This window comes from Haematobia irritans, chromosome 1, assembly GCF_050003625.1.
Source record: "Haematobia irritans isolate KBUSLIRL chromosome 1, ASM5000362v1, whole genome shotgun sequence".
Lineage (NCBI taxonomy): Eukaryota > Metazoa > Arthropoda > Insecta > Diptera > Muscidae > Haematobia > Haematobia irritans.
In genome coordinates, this window is record NC_134397.1 from 11,426,225 (window position 1) to 11,440,855 (window position 14,631).

The 14,631-nt window shown below is 34.1% G+C and overlaps 2 protein-coding genes across 2 annotated transcripts in view; one reads left to right on the top strand and one right to left on the bottom strand.

Moving 5' to 3' along the window:
* The window catches only part of LOC142220208 (uncharacterized), a 36,821-nt gene extending 31,826 nt beyond the window's left edge, over positions 1-4,995 (top strand). Inside the window, exon 4 of the mRNA XM_075289207.1 lies at positions 3,543-4,995. Coding sequence (XP_075145322.1) covers positions 3,543-3,643 — 101 coding nt within the window. The 3' untranslated portion in view covers positions 3,644-4,995. The remainder of the gene's footprint in view (positions 1-3,542) is intronic.
* A 31-nt stretch (positions 4,996-5,026) lies between these two features.
* On the bottom strand, positions 5,027-9,780 carry Manf (mesencephalic astrocyte-derived neurotrophic factor). The gene is made up of 5 exons (XM_075289206.1): positions 9,627-9,780; positions 9,354-9,440; positions 9,161-9,285; positions 8,865-9,006; positions 5,027-5,279 (listed from the first exon to the last, which is right to left on the bottom strand). Exons 2-5 carry the CDS (start codon positions 9,436-9,438, stop codon positions 5,113-5,115), a joined length of 519 nt encoding a protein of 172 aa, XP_075145321.1. The 5' UTR covers positions 9,439-9,440; positions 9,627-9,780; the 3' UTR covers positions 5,027-5,112.
* Positions 9,781-14,631: the final 4,851 nt, after the last annotated feature.

A 14,631-nucleotide genomic window follows, 5' to 3' on the forward strand; every position in this document is an offset into this window, starting at 1 on the left:
TCAAAGCTTCTCTAAGTGGTTTCACTGGAATGTGGAACGCCGTTCGGACTCCGCTATAAAAATGAGGTCCCTTGTCATTGAGCTTAACATGGAATCGGGCAGCACTCAGTGATAAGAGAGCAGTTCACCACTGTGGTATCACAATGGACTGAATAGTCTAAGTGAGCCTGATACATCGGGCTACCACATACCCTAACCTAACCTAACCTAAATAATCGGTATATGTGTTATCGATCCCATAAACATGCAGCAGTATCGATTATGCCTTCGGACTTAACTTATAATGTGGCCAATATATGGGATATGTTCGACACGACCACTGTCGTCCGGATAAACTTTATAGACAATAGTCTACAAGGTGCGTAACAAGCAGCAGTATCGATTATGCGGTCCGACATAACTTTTGTGTGGCCAACATCTGAGATATGTTCGACACGAGCACTGTCGTCCGGATAAACTTATAGTCTGGACGGCGCATTAAGCTCTGTGTGCATCTCCACTCCGTTATTATCGATTGTTTAAATTTTCCTCCAATAAGAAATACATGGCAAATCTGTGTTATTCACAAAATTCCTTATGTATTCACAGCGAAAATGGATATGAAAATTCTATGTTTTTTCGAGCTTGAGTGCAATATAAACACCAGAAGAGAGCAGTGATGTTTCGCTGTCTCTAACAAGAATATGTGTTGTGTTTAGTTGTTGTAACTGATATCAATACTTCGTGAAGAAGCAATTCAAGAAAATTGCGAAATATTGAAGAAAATACAAATAAAAACATATAGATCTCAAGCTCGAAAAAACAAATATCGAAAAAGCACAAAAATCGAAAATGGATATATGTACACGCAGAGAAGGAATATGATCACCTCAAACATGTTTCAAGAGCAAAATGTTATTTTGGTATGGTGACCATGTAACATGTTTGTCAAAAAAAATTTATTTTCTCGTCAAATATAACCTGCTTGTCGAAATCAGATACATGATTTCCGAGAAAATACCATGGTTGCGAAAACCATGTTACATGGTCACAACCCAAAAATAACATTTTGCTCTTAAAACATGTTTGAGGTGATCATATTCCTTCTCTGGGTGTATATACGAAAATTTCTTGAAGCGGTATTATCGATGGTTTATATTTAGCTCCCAAAAAATACATGACATAATTGTGTTATTAGCATGGAAGCGAGATACCTTTTGTGTAGCAGGAATTCCGCTAGAGATGCGAAAATTCAGTGCCGGTAATGCAGTTTTGCAACATATTTCTATGTCATAGTCCTTGCTTCAGGACACCATAGCGTTCCTTAATGAATCTCTTATTTTGACTGAAATATATCAGTTTTAAATAATCTTTAATACAATTTACATATATTGCTTTATTACCCCATCCAGTTTGAGATGTAACTTAAACTTAAGAATTTTTGCTTCTTCGGTGGAATAGATTTCGTTGTATAGGTGGTAGAGATGTGCGCGTGACACGAAATTCTCGTGACACGCGTGCTTCACGCGAGAATCACGTGAGTCGTGAACAAAATCCAAAGCAAGTCTCGTGAATGTGCGTGAATGGGACTAAAATAAATATGTCGTGCGTGAGTGTGCGTGAGAAATAAAGTCGGTTGTTTCGTGAATGTGCGTGAGTGTGAGTGAAATTTCAGTCACGCGCACACCTCTAATAGGTGGGTACTATGTTCGGTTTTCGAGTTGAAAATCACTTTATTTTCGCGATTACTTTTCCTGAAATAATCAAAATTATAAATTAAAACCAAAATATTCCTGTAAAGTCTTGCCGAAATCTAGGGGAACAAGAAACTGCGCATCAATTGAGTTAATTTGTCTGCTTCATATTGAACTGTTTTAATAAAGTAACCGCGAAAATTTCAACTCGAAAAGCGAACATAGTACTTACCTTATGGTATATACAGGGCTTGACGAATGAAAGTAGTCTGTGGTTTATTTTTTATTGTTGTGTCGAATTACATTTACACCGTAGCAAAAGACGATCTCTTGTCCTAAAAGTACACTGCATTTGTGGTTTTCAGAAAGAAGATCACATCATAATTTACTATATTAGCCCCATTGATGGTGTTACAACAGCCAACAAAGATATTAAATAAAATATACATCGATTGTATTTGTAGAGCAAACCACATAGGCTTTACTTTTAGCTTTGTTGTTATCTGTTTTTGCATTTGGCAAAAGTTGGAATTTGCATATCGTTTTACTTTAACGATTTTCTTTAACAAATGAGGGAATGTATAAGTTATCAACAATTTTTAGACAAGCTAACGATATATGGCATTATACTATAAAAAGGTTAATTTAGTGTCGATAGTGAAATTTTTACCCAAAATTGGAAAACAGCAAGAGTGAGCATTGATATCATAAAATTAGCGTATTAGAAAGTAGCATGTTGCTGATATTAAAAAAAACTGTGTTATTGACATGCAATTTTCCATTTTATAGCAAGGAAAGGCACCGGGACATCAAGAGATTTTTATTTCTACTGACATGTTTTATAAATTTGACACCAGAGAACATCCTCAATACCACATATCTCCCGGTATACACCAAAGACTATTTCGTCCGTATGCCAATAATACAGTTTTGCTGTATATTTTTAAGTCGATTTGAGCATCTACTAGAAACGATCGTTTTAAAGCCAATAATGCAATTTTTCCATATACGGATCTCTTAATCAGAGTCATTATTGCGAAATTTTCGCTTTAGTGCACATCAGGCTTTATGGTAAAAAATATGATAACATTCTGAACTATTTGTTATCGACTGTTTACATTTTCGTACTATAAGAAACGAACATTAGGCATGGTGGTTGTCTGTTTTCCCGATAGCCGGTTATTATTTATCACGTCGATAAAATAACTACAAAACAAAATCCAGATAATACAGTACTAATTATGAAGAAGAAGATCTAAACAATCAATATCGGAAATTTCGTTTGTGCGTCAATGTCACAGTTTTGCCATGTATGTCAAATGTATACAATCGATAACAACGTCTCACTAAATTTTCGTTAGCAACTAAAGTAATGCAGTTATTGCGGGTCGCCGAAATTTCCCTAGCGATTTTCGGTATCATAAATAACAATGCATTATTGATGGTTGCGGAAATTTTCGTAGAGATGCATACCGAAAAATATTTTTTGTCTTCAATCACAGAAATGATAGTTTCAATTAAAAAATTAATTGATCCAATTAAAAAATTAATTGATACCATTAAAAAATTAATTGTGATTGATTTTTGTTTCAATTAAAACATTTGTTGAATCAATTAAATTTTTAATTGAAAATTTTTTTTTTTAAACTCAATTGAGATTTTAATTGGAAAAATTTTCGTGAAATTATTTTCTGTGTACATTTCGGGAAATCATGCACCATTTCACCACCACCGGCATGCAGTGTTTGCTAGAGCGCTACACAATTTTTTGGTAGCCTATTTCAGTCAATATCTGTCGAAAGTTTAAACTTCCCAAAAAACTGATAATAACATTTTTTCTCTTTTCTTTCCTTCTTTTTTTATTTACAGCAATTTTAACCTACTGTTGGTGCGTTGTGTACAGCGAATACACTGTCTTATCACAGGAAAACGAAAGAGGGCGTTATAACAAACAACCCTACAGACGCTAAATGCCACCGGTGAATAGCGGAACATTATATGCAATAAATAGAGCTTAATTTTTTAACAATTTATTAATATTTATTTAATTTTGTATGAATTATATTTTTAATGAATTTATTTTTAAGCAAAACTAAACATTTATAACTGATAAATTTTAATTTACATTTAAACAATGTAAACCCGAATCGAATTTTTCTTTAAAGAAAAATTGAATATTAATGTTTTGTCGTAATTGCATAACGATTAGAATATATTGTAATTTGAAACTAATATTTATGAAATGCATACATGTATGGTATTAAAAAAAACTAAAATAACATGATGTGTTTCTTTGTTAATATTTTAAAAGAATCGGGGAAATTCAGTAATAATGTTAATATACATTTTAAAGGGTTTAGAAATATATAATACTCCAATTTTTACGAAGACACTTATTAGTAGAAAAGGTGGGTACAATATTCGAGTGTTATCGCTAATATTATAATATTTAAAATAAAAATTATTTTAAACAAAAAATGTTGTTGCAAATTTTATTAGAAATGGGGAATTATGTTTTTTAATATTTATTTTTGATTTTTGCGTCTGTGTGATACCATATATGAATACATTGTGCTAATTTTCAAAAGGAATGGCTAATAAACTATGTTCATATTTGTACAATTGGGGCGATATATGGGAACTATGTCTAGATTATATCCATTTTTTGTTTATCACACTCAAAAACAATTGAAAAGTCGAATTTCAAAAATCTGAATAGTCGGCTTTCGACTGCAAAGCTCGAATTTAAAAAACATATCTCGCATTTGTGCATTTTTCGCATTTTTGAAATTAAAACAAATACTTTTTTAGTTAATTATATATTTCGAAAAGTCGTCTTTGGAAAGATTTAAATATTTCGAAATGTCAACGTTTGGACATTTTAGACAAACAATAGATATCATCTACACATACTCCCCGATTTACCCTTCGATTTATATCACATTTCCCCTTCCGACCAATACGGTTTTTAAATGTTTTCAATAAACCTTAATTTTGGTCGACATTAATATATGATTAGACGATTTGGGCCTATTTTGGATTACACCTTAGGCCGATTGGTTGATTTTCTAAAATTGCTCAATTCCCATATTCCACTTCCAACATATTGCATTTGCTTTTAATTTAAAAGATTTTGCATTGTATGTGCACAAAAACAAACTATTACTTGTATTTAAATATTTTGATTTGTTCATTTAATTTTGTCGACAATAAATTTTTTCAAAAAACATGTATGTGTATAAATATTTAATAGTTTAAACATTTTTTTGTATATATGTACTACCAATCATATGAACACATAATAAACGTTTATTTAAACAAATTACTACTGCACTATAAAATGCAAAGAAAAGTTTGTGTTTTATATGGTTGTTTTATTTATGTAACTAAAATCAAGTCTTTTGTGTTTGTGTGGTTTGAATTGAAACCCAAACTGCTTTTATAATTCATTTCGTACATATTTGGGTTTAAGCTCTTCTATTCTTTTGATGAAATCGGTCTTTTCTAAGCAACCATCACACGATTCATCCCAGTCATTGAGGATTTTCTTCAAGTCGCGTACTTTGAGCTTCTTCAAATCTACAGCATTCAAATCAATTTGTTTTTCTGAAAAGAAGAAAAAATGTAATTAACACACTAAAATTTTTATTATTAATTTATTTGTATTGTATTTGCTCTATAATGAGTATGCCTCTAACCGTATATAGCCGTTTGAGGATGGTTGTAAAACAATTTAATTCAATAAAATAACATGTATAGCATGGCAAAATCTGTAATGGATTATCACAAATGGATAAAATCTATTCACTAAGTACACAGCAAACTCAGCCAGCCAAACGAGCCATTATCAACTCGATTTTTAGTACCATTAACGTGCAGTAAAGCCCTTTAAACGGCTTCAGTTTGTATGTCATTTTTAGTGCGAATGAATTAAAAGGTCTTCCTTTAACAGACATTATGATAGCATCCCTGACCTCGTCCTAATCATTGGATCACAGTGGCTTTCAATGCCCTGATGCTAATCCCTCAACGAGATGGCTGAAAGTTCATACTACCGAGATGGCGAATGAACGATTGTAGAAATGCAAATGTTACATACTCAAAAGTGACCCATCTAAAATTAATAAACACACTATACATACTAATGTTCTCAAGACGATTGACGTCTTGGCTCCTAATATCTGTACTAACGGGTTGTTACTTGATTTATTTGTAAGCCGTAAACGAACTTTACGGCCATAGAGAACTAAATATTTTAGAGCTATCAGCATATGACAATAACTAATCTATCAGTGGTTTCCCGACAACGGATAGACTCGTTTTATGAGCTTACGGAGTGATAACGTAGGTAGAATAAGCATCTTCCATATAAATGAGTGTACAACTCATTCTTATATTCAAGCCGAATGGAATAGTCAAAACCTTACATTTTATATCCGTAAGCATCCTTATCATTAAAATATCTAAATATGAATCAATTAGATCTCCATTTCTGAGAAATTTTCTTGACTCTGTCGCCACGGGAGTGTTAATCTTGATCATATATCTAAATCAGAAGCGTTAGAAGAAAACTTAGGTCACTTAGTACCTATGTTCACAATCCTATACAATTCGTTAAAATCGGAGAAAATTTGTGAGCCCTGATGTGTTAAACAGGAAATACCAAGCGATGGATGTACATCTGAATAATTTTTTAAATTGAACACAAAAATGTATTCTTGCACTAAGTTTCAATCCAAGTGGATAGTAATTGCGTCCACCCTTGGATACAATGTAACAATGGAATAGTAAAAACAAGTATATACGGCCGCAAGTTCGGCCAGGCCGAATCTTATGTACCCACCACCATGGATTGCGTAGAAACTTCTACGAAAGACTGTCATCCACAATCGAATTACTTGGGTTGTGGTATATTAAAACTTCTTAACATCGTTTTCTAAATTGTGATTTAGTCCATACATGGAATATATTAGACAAAAAAGTTATGTATAGTTAAGTCTACAAATAATTACGAATCGATATGGACTTTTTGTACGTAGAGAGCCAGAATTGAAATAGGGGGGTCGCTTATATGGGGGCTATATACAATTATGAACTTGATATGGACCAATTTTTGTGTGATTGGGGATCGATTTATCTGAGGGTCATATATAACCTAGTTAGGCATGGTTGTTAACGACCATATACTAGCACAATGTACCAAATTTCAAGCAGATCGGATGAATTTTGCTTCTCCAAAAGGCACCGGAGGTCAAATCTGGGGATCGGTTTATATGGGAGCTATATATAATAATGGACTGATAGGAACCAATTCCTGCATGGTTGTTGGATACCATATACTAACATCACGTACCAAATTCCAACCGAATGGGAAGAATTTTGCTCTTCCAAGGGGCTCTGGAGGTCAAATCTGGGGATCGGTTTATATGGGGCCTATATATAATTATGGATATCGATATCGACCAATTTTTATATGAGAAGATGAGGCCATATATTAACACCACGTACCAAATTTCAACTGAATCAGATGAATTTTGGTCTTCCAAGAGGTTCCGGAGGTCAAATGTGGTGATCGGTTTATATGGGGGCTATATATAATTATGAACCGATGTGGACCAATTTTTGCATGGTTGTTAGAGACCATATACTAACACCATGTACCAAATTTCAGCCGGATCGGATGAAATTTGCCTTTCTTAGGGGCCTCGCAAGCCAAATCGGGGGATCGGTTTATATGGGTGCTATATATAATTATGGACCGATGTCGACCAATTTTTGCATGGTTGTTAGAGACCATATACTAACACCATGTACCAAATTTCAGCCGGATCGGATGAAATTTGCTTCTCTTAGGGGCCTCGCAATCCAAATCGGGGGATCGGTTTATATGGGGGCTATATATAATTATGAACCGATGTGGACCAATTTTTGCATGGTTGTTAGAGACCATATACTAACACCATGTACCAAATTTCAGCCGGATCGGATGAAATTTGCCTTTCTTAGGGGCCTCGCAAGCCAAATCAGGGGATCGGTTTATATGGGTGCTATATATAATTATGGACCGATGTCGACCAATTTTTGCATGGTTGTTAGAGACCATATACTAACACCATGTACCAAATTTCAGCCGGATCGGGGCCTCGCAAGCCAAATCGGGGGATCGGTTTATATGGGGGCTATATATAATTATGAACCTATGTGGACCAATTTTTGCATGGTTGTTAGAGACCATATACTAACACCATGTACCAAATTTCAGCCGGATCGGATGAAATTTGCTTCTCTTAGAGGCCTCGCAAGCCAAATCGGGGGATCGGTTTATATGGGTGCTATATATAATTATGGACCGATGTCGACCAATTTTTGCATGGTTGTTAGAGACCATATACTAACACCATGTACCAAATTTCAGCCGGATCGGATGAAATTTGCTTCTCTTAGGGGCCTCGCAAGCCAAATCGGGGGATCGGTTTATATGGGGGCTATATATAATTATGAACCGATGTGGACCAATTTTTTTCATGGTTGTAAGAGACCATATACTGACACCATGTACCAAATTTCAGCCGGATCGGATGAAATTTGCCTTTCTTAGGGGCCTCGCAATCCAAATCGGGGGTTCGTTTTATATGGGGGCAATATATAATTATGGACCAATGTGGACCAATTTTTGCATGGTTGTTAGAGACCATATACTAACACCATGTACCAAATTTCAGCCGGATCGCATGAAATTTCCTTCTCTTAGAGGCCTCGTAAGCCAAATTTTGGGGTCCGTTTATATGGGGGCTATACGTAAAAGTGGACCGATATGGCCCATTTGCAATACCATCCGACCTACATCAATAACAACTACTTGTGCCAAGTTTCAAGTCGATAGCTTGTTTCGTTCGGAAGTTAGCGTGATTTCAACAGACGGACGGAAGGACGGACGGACGGACATGCTCAGATCGACTCAGAATTTCACCACGACCCAGAATATATATACTTTATAGGGTCTTAGAGCAATATTTCGATGTGTTACAAACGGAATGACAAAGTTAATATACCCCCCATCCTATGGTGGTGGGTATAATAAATTTCAAAGTGACCCTGACTTGTTTGGCCAATGACTCAAGAGAAGGAGTTACTCTTTCGGATAATGATTATTACATTTAGTTATATTTATATTTCCCGATCATTTCTTACCATAGCGTAAATCACAGATTTGTGCATCCATTTTCTTCAACTTTTCACAAACTTTTTCGGCAGGCATAGACCAGCTGAGTGGTTTCGTCAATTCATTTAGAATTCCGGTAGCAGATTCTTCCAAGCCTCCCAAATAGTAACACTACAAAAACACAGACAATACATATGTAGTTAAACAAACTTACATCGCACAATAGAAATAGGTGGGCAAATGTTTGTAACAGACACGTCATTAGAGATGAGTCTTGCCTATTATACCCAATGGCAAAATAATATCAACAGGCGGTAATACTTACAAGTCTTTGTTCCTTGTTCTTTTGTTCTTTACAGAACTTTTTGAAATCAGCTTCGATTAGTTTGAAATCTTTCTTGGTGGCATCGTCCAATGTTGCTGCAAATTTTCTGACTGTCTTCACACACACTAAAGATGAAATTAGGAAAAATTTTAGTTGTAAAATTGCATGTAAAATTACACGTAAACGGCATTACCTTCACAATCCTCCTCTTTCAAGGCAAATGATGATTGGGCCAAAATGGCCAAAGCAATTGCAACAAAATAAACAAACGATTTCATACCTAGAATACCAAGAAATTAAATGTACAAATATATGTCGAGGTTCAAATTGAGGGAGGGCAAAGAAAGACCACGTAAGCTATTTCAGTTTCCACGAAAAACATATGATTTGTTCGTACGTTTTGGAAAGGATTTCTAAGCTTCTTTAAATGATAAGACTTCTAACTTTAATGCATAGGTAAACTTACTGTTTTTTTATTATGTATTTGTTGTTTTATATATGAGCGATTTATTTTTAATTCCAGTACTTTCTAACAGTAATTCCGCGAGAGGTATTTTAGCCGGTGACAAACTGTGAAATGTAAAAAAGAAAGTCAGCACATGAAATTTAGAGGCGGCACAATGGCAACAGGAGAGAGAGCACCAGCGTTGCCACAGCGAAATTTTATTTTGGACCAAATTTTTTCAAAAATCGGACCAAAATTACCTCCATCGGACCAATTTTCCAATTTCGAAGAAAAATGCCTTAAAACGTATTTTATTGTTGTACATAGTACTTTTATTTAAACTTCCGACTTAGAGGAAGTTAAAGACCACAACAGTCACGCATTTGGTTTGTATTGTCGTTGCCCCATGAAGACCCTACTTGAGAGAATACAATAGATTTCCGAATTTTCATCCAATTTGCTGTAGTGTTGCTTCGCACCCATAATTTTATGCGGAAAATGTGGTCCATATTCTTACATAGCTCAATCCTAATATTCCACTTCTTGTGCACATTCGAGTATTGGTATTAAAATTGTTCAAAAAATATAAAACCAAAGACGCGAAATTTTCATTCGATTTTCTGTGATTGAAATGGTATCTAATCCCACACTGAAAAAAAACGTTCACGGTTTCATAGATTTTGTCTTTCTCAAGGGAAAATTATTTTATGTTTCAAATAAAAAACGACTTTAAAATAAAGTGTTAAAATATATTATATTTTTTTTAGTTTAGCTTTTTAGTTTTATACTCAAGATGCAAAAATTCAACAATACTATAAATGATTTCCTTAATTTTGCACATTTTTTAAGTAAAACGAAATTTTCTTTCATGTTAGGATACCCAATTTTAAGTCGAATCGTTTAACTATAAAGACAAAACGACTTCATTGAAAAGCTTATCGACTTTTAGACAAGGAGAAAACTTTATATCAGAGAAATGAGTCTTCTGTGCTAAGCAAAATTCGCATTCGTATTTAATAACATGAAATATTCGGCCTCACGACAATATTTTTTTCAGTGCATAGATACTATTGAATATGTGATAAACATTTTAAATAGTAGAAAAAATTTATAAATATGACCAAATTTATGAAAATGGACCAAATTCCGTTTGGTCCGACCATTGGACCAAATTTAAAAATTAGAAATCTTTGGGACCAATTTTGGTCCGATCGAACCAAAATGGCAACGCTGGAGAGCACACGAAGTTCAGAGCCTATTGTAAGATAGGAAACGGCTTTGGTATGTGAGAGGTTCAAAAGCAAACATAAACAAATATATCACGTATTACCAGTTTTTTAATTTTCAAAACATAAAATATTAAATTTTTGTACTATATATTTTATTTATTAAAATATACTTTTTATTGAATTTAATTCAATAAATCAAAACTCTTTTTATTTCACTTTCTCTCTCTCTCTTCCACGAAGTCATTTCCTATTGGTCAAAATCGTTAGTTCTCTAGTTCTCAGTTCTAAGTGTTGCCATTGCCCACGGAAAAAATGACATATTTGAATAAGGTTGGAATTTAGTAAGAGATTCGAGGTAGAATTCAAATTGAAAGAGTGTAGAATCATTATGGACATGGAAAACAAAGATTTCGGTTGGAATCTCTACCGCTTTCAGTAGATTTGGAATGGCAACATAACGGATTTCAATAAAATCTCGTTCAAAATGCTTTACACTGTATGTAAAGGGTGATTCTTTTGAGGTTAGGATTTTCATGCATTAGTATTTGACAGATCACGTGGGATTTCAGACATGGTGTCAAAGAGAAAGATGCTCAGTATGCTTTGACATTTCATCATGAATAGACTTACTAACGAGCAACGCTTGCAAATCATTGAATTTTATTACCAAAATCAGTGGCAGAAAATCCGCTTTTTTATCGACAAATTTTGTTCAGCGATGAGGCTCATTTCTGGTTGAATGGCTACGTAAATAAGCAAAATTGCCGCATTTGGAGTGAAGAGCAACCAGAAGCCGTTCAAGAACTGCCCATGCATCCCGAAATATGCACTGTTTGGTGTGGTTTGTACGCTGGTGGAATCATTGGACCGTATTTTTTCAAAGATGCTGTTGGACGCAACGTTACGGTGAATGGCGATCGCTATCGTTCGATGCTAACAAACTTTTTGTTGCCAAAAATGGAAGAACTGAACTTGGTTGACATGTGGTTTCAACAAGATGGCGCTACATGCCACACAGCTCGCAATTCTATGGCCATTTTGAGGGAAAACTTCGGAGAACAATTCATCTCAAGAAATGGACCGGTAAGTTGGCCACCAAGATCATGCGATTTGACGCCTTTAGACTATTTTTTGTGGGGCTACGTCAAGTCTAAAGTCTACAGAAATAAGCCAGCAACTATTCCAGCTTTGGAAGACAACATTTCCGAAGAAATTCGGGCTATTCCGGCCGAAATGCTCGAAAAAGTTGCCCAAAATTGGACTTTCCGAATGGACCACCTAAGACGCAGCCGCGGTCAACATTTAAATGAAATTATCTTCAAAAAGTAAATGTCATGGACCAATCTAAAGTTTCAAATAAAGAACCGATGAGATTTTGCAAATTTTATGCGTTTTTTTTTAAAAAAAAGTTATCAAGCTCTTAACAAATCACCCTTTATATACGGTTTAATTTGAATCTCCACACTTTCAAGAAGTGTTTTTTGGCCAAAAACAAATGGAACTCAATTTGTAAAGAGATTGCCATATTTTGAACGTAGTACAAACAATTTTTTTGCCAATATATACTTATTTGTCCTCAAGTTTAGTCTGTGAATAAAGTTCCCATTGAATAAAGTGGATACTATGTTTGTCGTTTCCAAAACTTTAAATTAACAGTCAATTTTTCATATCTGAAACGTATGCTTTCGTTCGACTAGGATGACTGAAACAGCTAAAAATATAAACGAAAATTAGCTGTTTTTGGTGCGAAAGCGTTCGTTTCGGGTATAAGAAATTGGCTGTAAAAGTATAAAATTTTATAGAACGACGAATATTTTTGTGTTGGTTGTGTAACATTTTATCTTTCTAAATTCATTGATTCAAAAAGTAACCGTGGTTTTCGTTTACAAAAGAAAAATAAGCAGATTTTGTCTATACGAAATGGGAAAGAAGACCCTATTGACATTTACTATTTATTTACCTAATAACGTATTTAGCATTGTGAATTAAAACATTACCAACAATTGGACTAATATGATCATGTCAGTGAAAATCGGGCTATAATATTTATTTCTTTTTATTAACTGAAGTGCACTGTTGTTAGCCTAGTCACAAACCAGGTACAGCAGATAACTGTTGTTGCCTATAGTAGACTTTATATTCCGAGTGTACATGATAATGTACATGAGTGTACATTAATAATAAAAGAAAACTATTTCTTTAGGTGTATGTAATATTATGATTTATTAGTTGATTAATCTTAAAACTCCCCATTCCAAAAATAGAATTGGTATAAATATTCATGACGAGCTCTCTTCAAATGATGTGGGAATTCTGTACTTTGTACGTTTATGGGAATTCTCAGAAAATTTTGAAAAATTTCCAAAAGAGTTAACCAAATCACCCCCTCATATTAAAATATTTGTTGCTGGTAAAAAGAAATCGCCTTTGGTGGAAAGCAAACAGGAATTTTATACGTTTCCCGTGAAGTATGTATGAACGTATATGAGTCACATTGCAATAATCAATTTACCATTTTATTGGTTATTACAATAGACGAAATGATTGAAAATCTTTACTTACAGGCGGAATTATTGGAGCAAGAGTAAACTTATTAAGAGAGCAATGTTATGTCCAATGTTACAATTTTAGCGTGCAAAAAACAGCAAAATATTAATTTACTTATAATCCAGATAAAAACTGGTAACCAGATGGATTTATCCAGTGAAACTTCTTATTAGAGGTGTGCGCGTGAGTGAAATTTCACTCACACTCACGCACATTCACGAAGTCAAATATTTATTCACGCACGCTCACGCACGATAAGTGTCGTACCCACTCACAGTCACGCACATTCACGAAATGAAAAGCAGTAATCACGCACGCTCACGCACGATTCACGACAGTTCACGTGACTCACGACAAATTCACGAGACTCACGACATTTTCCCATCGGGAATGAGCAAGGGTAACAAAATTCATAAATAAAATATAGTTCGACAGCTAAATCAATTTCAGTTAACATACGAGTAAGAATTATATCTTGATTTTTTTCGTGAGCGTGATTTTGCAGAAATTTTATTCACGCACATTCACGAACCGATTTTATTACTCACGCACGACTTATTTGTTTTAGTCCCATTCACGCACATTCACGAGAGTCGCTTCAGATTTTATTCACGACTCACGTGATTCACGCGTGAATCACGCGTGTCACGATAATTTCGTGTCACGCGCACACCTCTACTTCTTATAAAAAGCAGTGAAAAATATAGTTAATTAATTGGTTTAAAATTAAATGCAAATGTACCTGTTTATACATATGAGAGTAACATTTTCCGAAATGTAGAAACAGCTTATTCATGATAGTTTCAATACTACGCAATAAATTCAAAAACAAATAAGATATGCAAGAATTAAGAGAAATATTGTTTGTTTGTTCAATGTAAACACTTCGATCTAATTTTCGTAAAATATGAGAAACATGTGTCTTTCAGCTTACATTTATTTTTCATTATTGCAAAAATGAATATTATATAATGTTAAATTCTATAACAAAACATTTACATTAAAAGCCAATTTTAAAATTAAGTTTATAAACTTATCAATAAAAGAATCGTCAAGTTGTTTCTATAGAATAACATAAACAATTTAAAACCAAATGGTAGACTCACCATTAATGAATATTCAATCTATATATCCCACGTACACATCGAAGAGAACGATTTGCCAACGGTCAAATAATTATATCTGTTACTGCAGAGTTGGCAACACTCAAATGGGTATTTTTCATATATTAAGAGAACACAACATATAAT

Coding starts and splice junctions, on each gene's coding strand:
- Manf (XM_075289206.1), bottom strand. CDS start 9,438: ATGAAATCGTTTGTTTATTTTGTTGCAATTGCTTTGGCCATTTTGGCC. Junction 9,286..9,353: donor GAAAGAGGAGGATTGTGAAG/GTAATGCCGTTT, acceptor TTTCATCTTTAG/TGTGTGTGAAGACAGTCAGA. Junction 9,007..9,160: donor AGAACAAGGAACAAAGACTT/GTAAGTATTACC, acceptor GTGTTTTTGTAG/TGTTACTATTTGGGAGGCTT.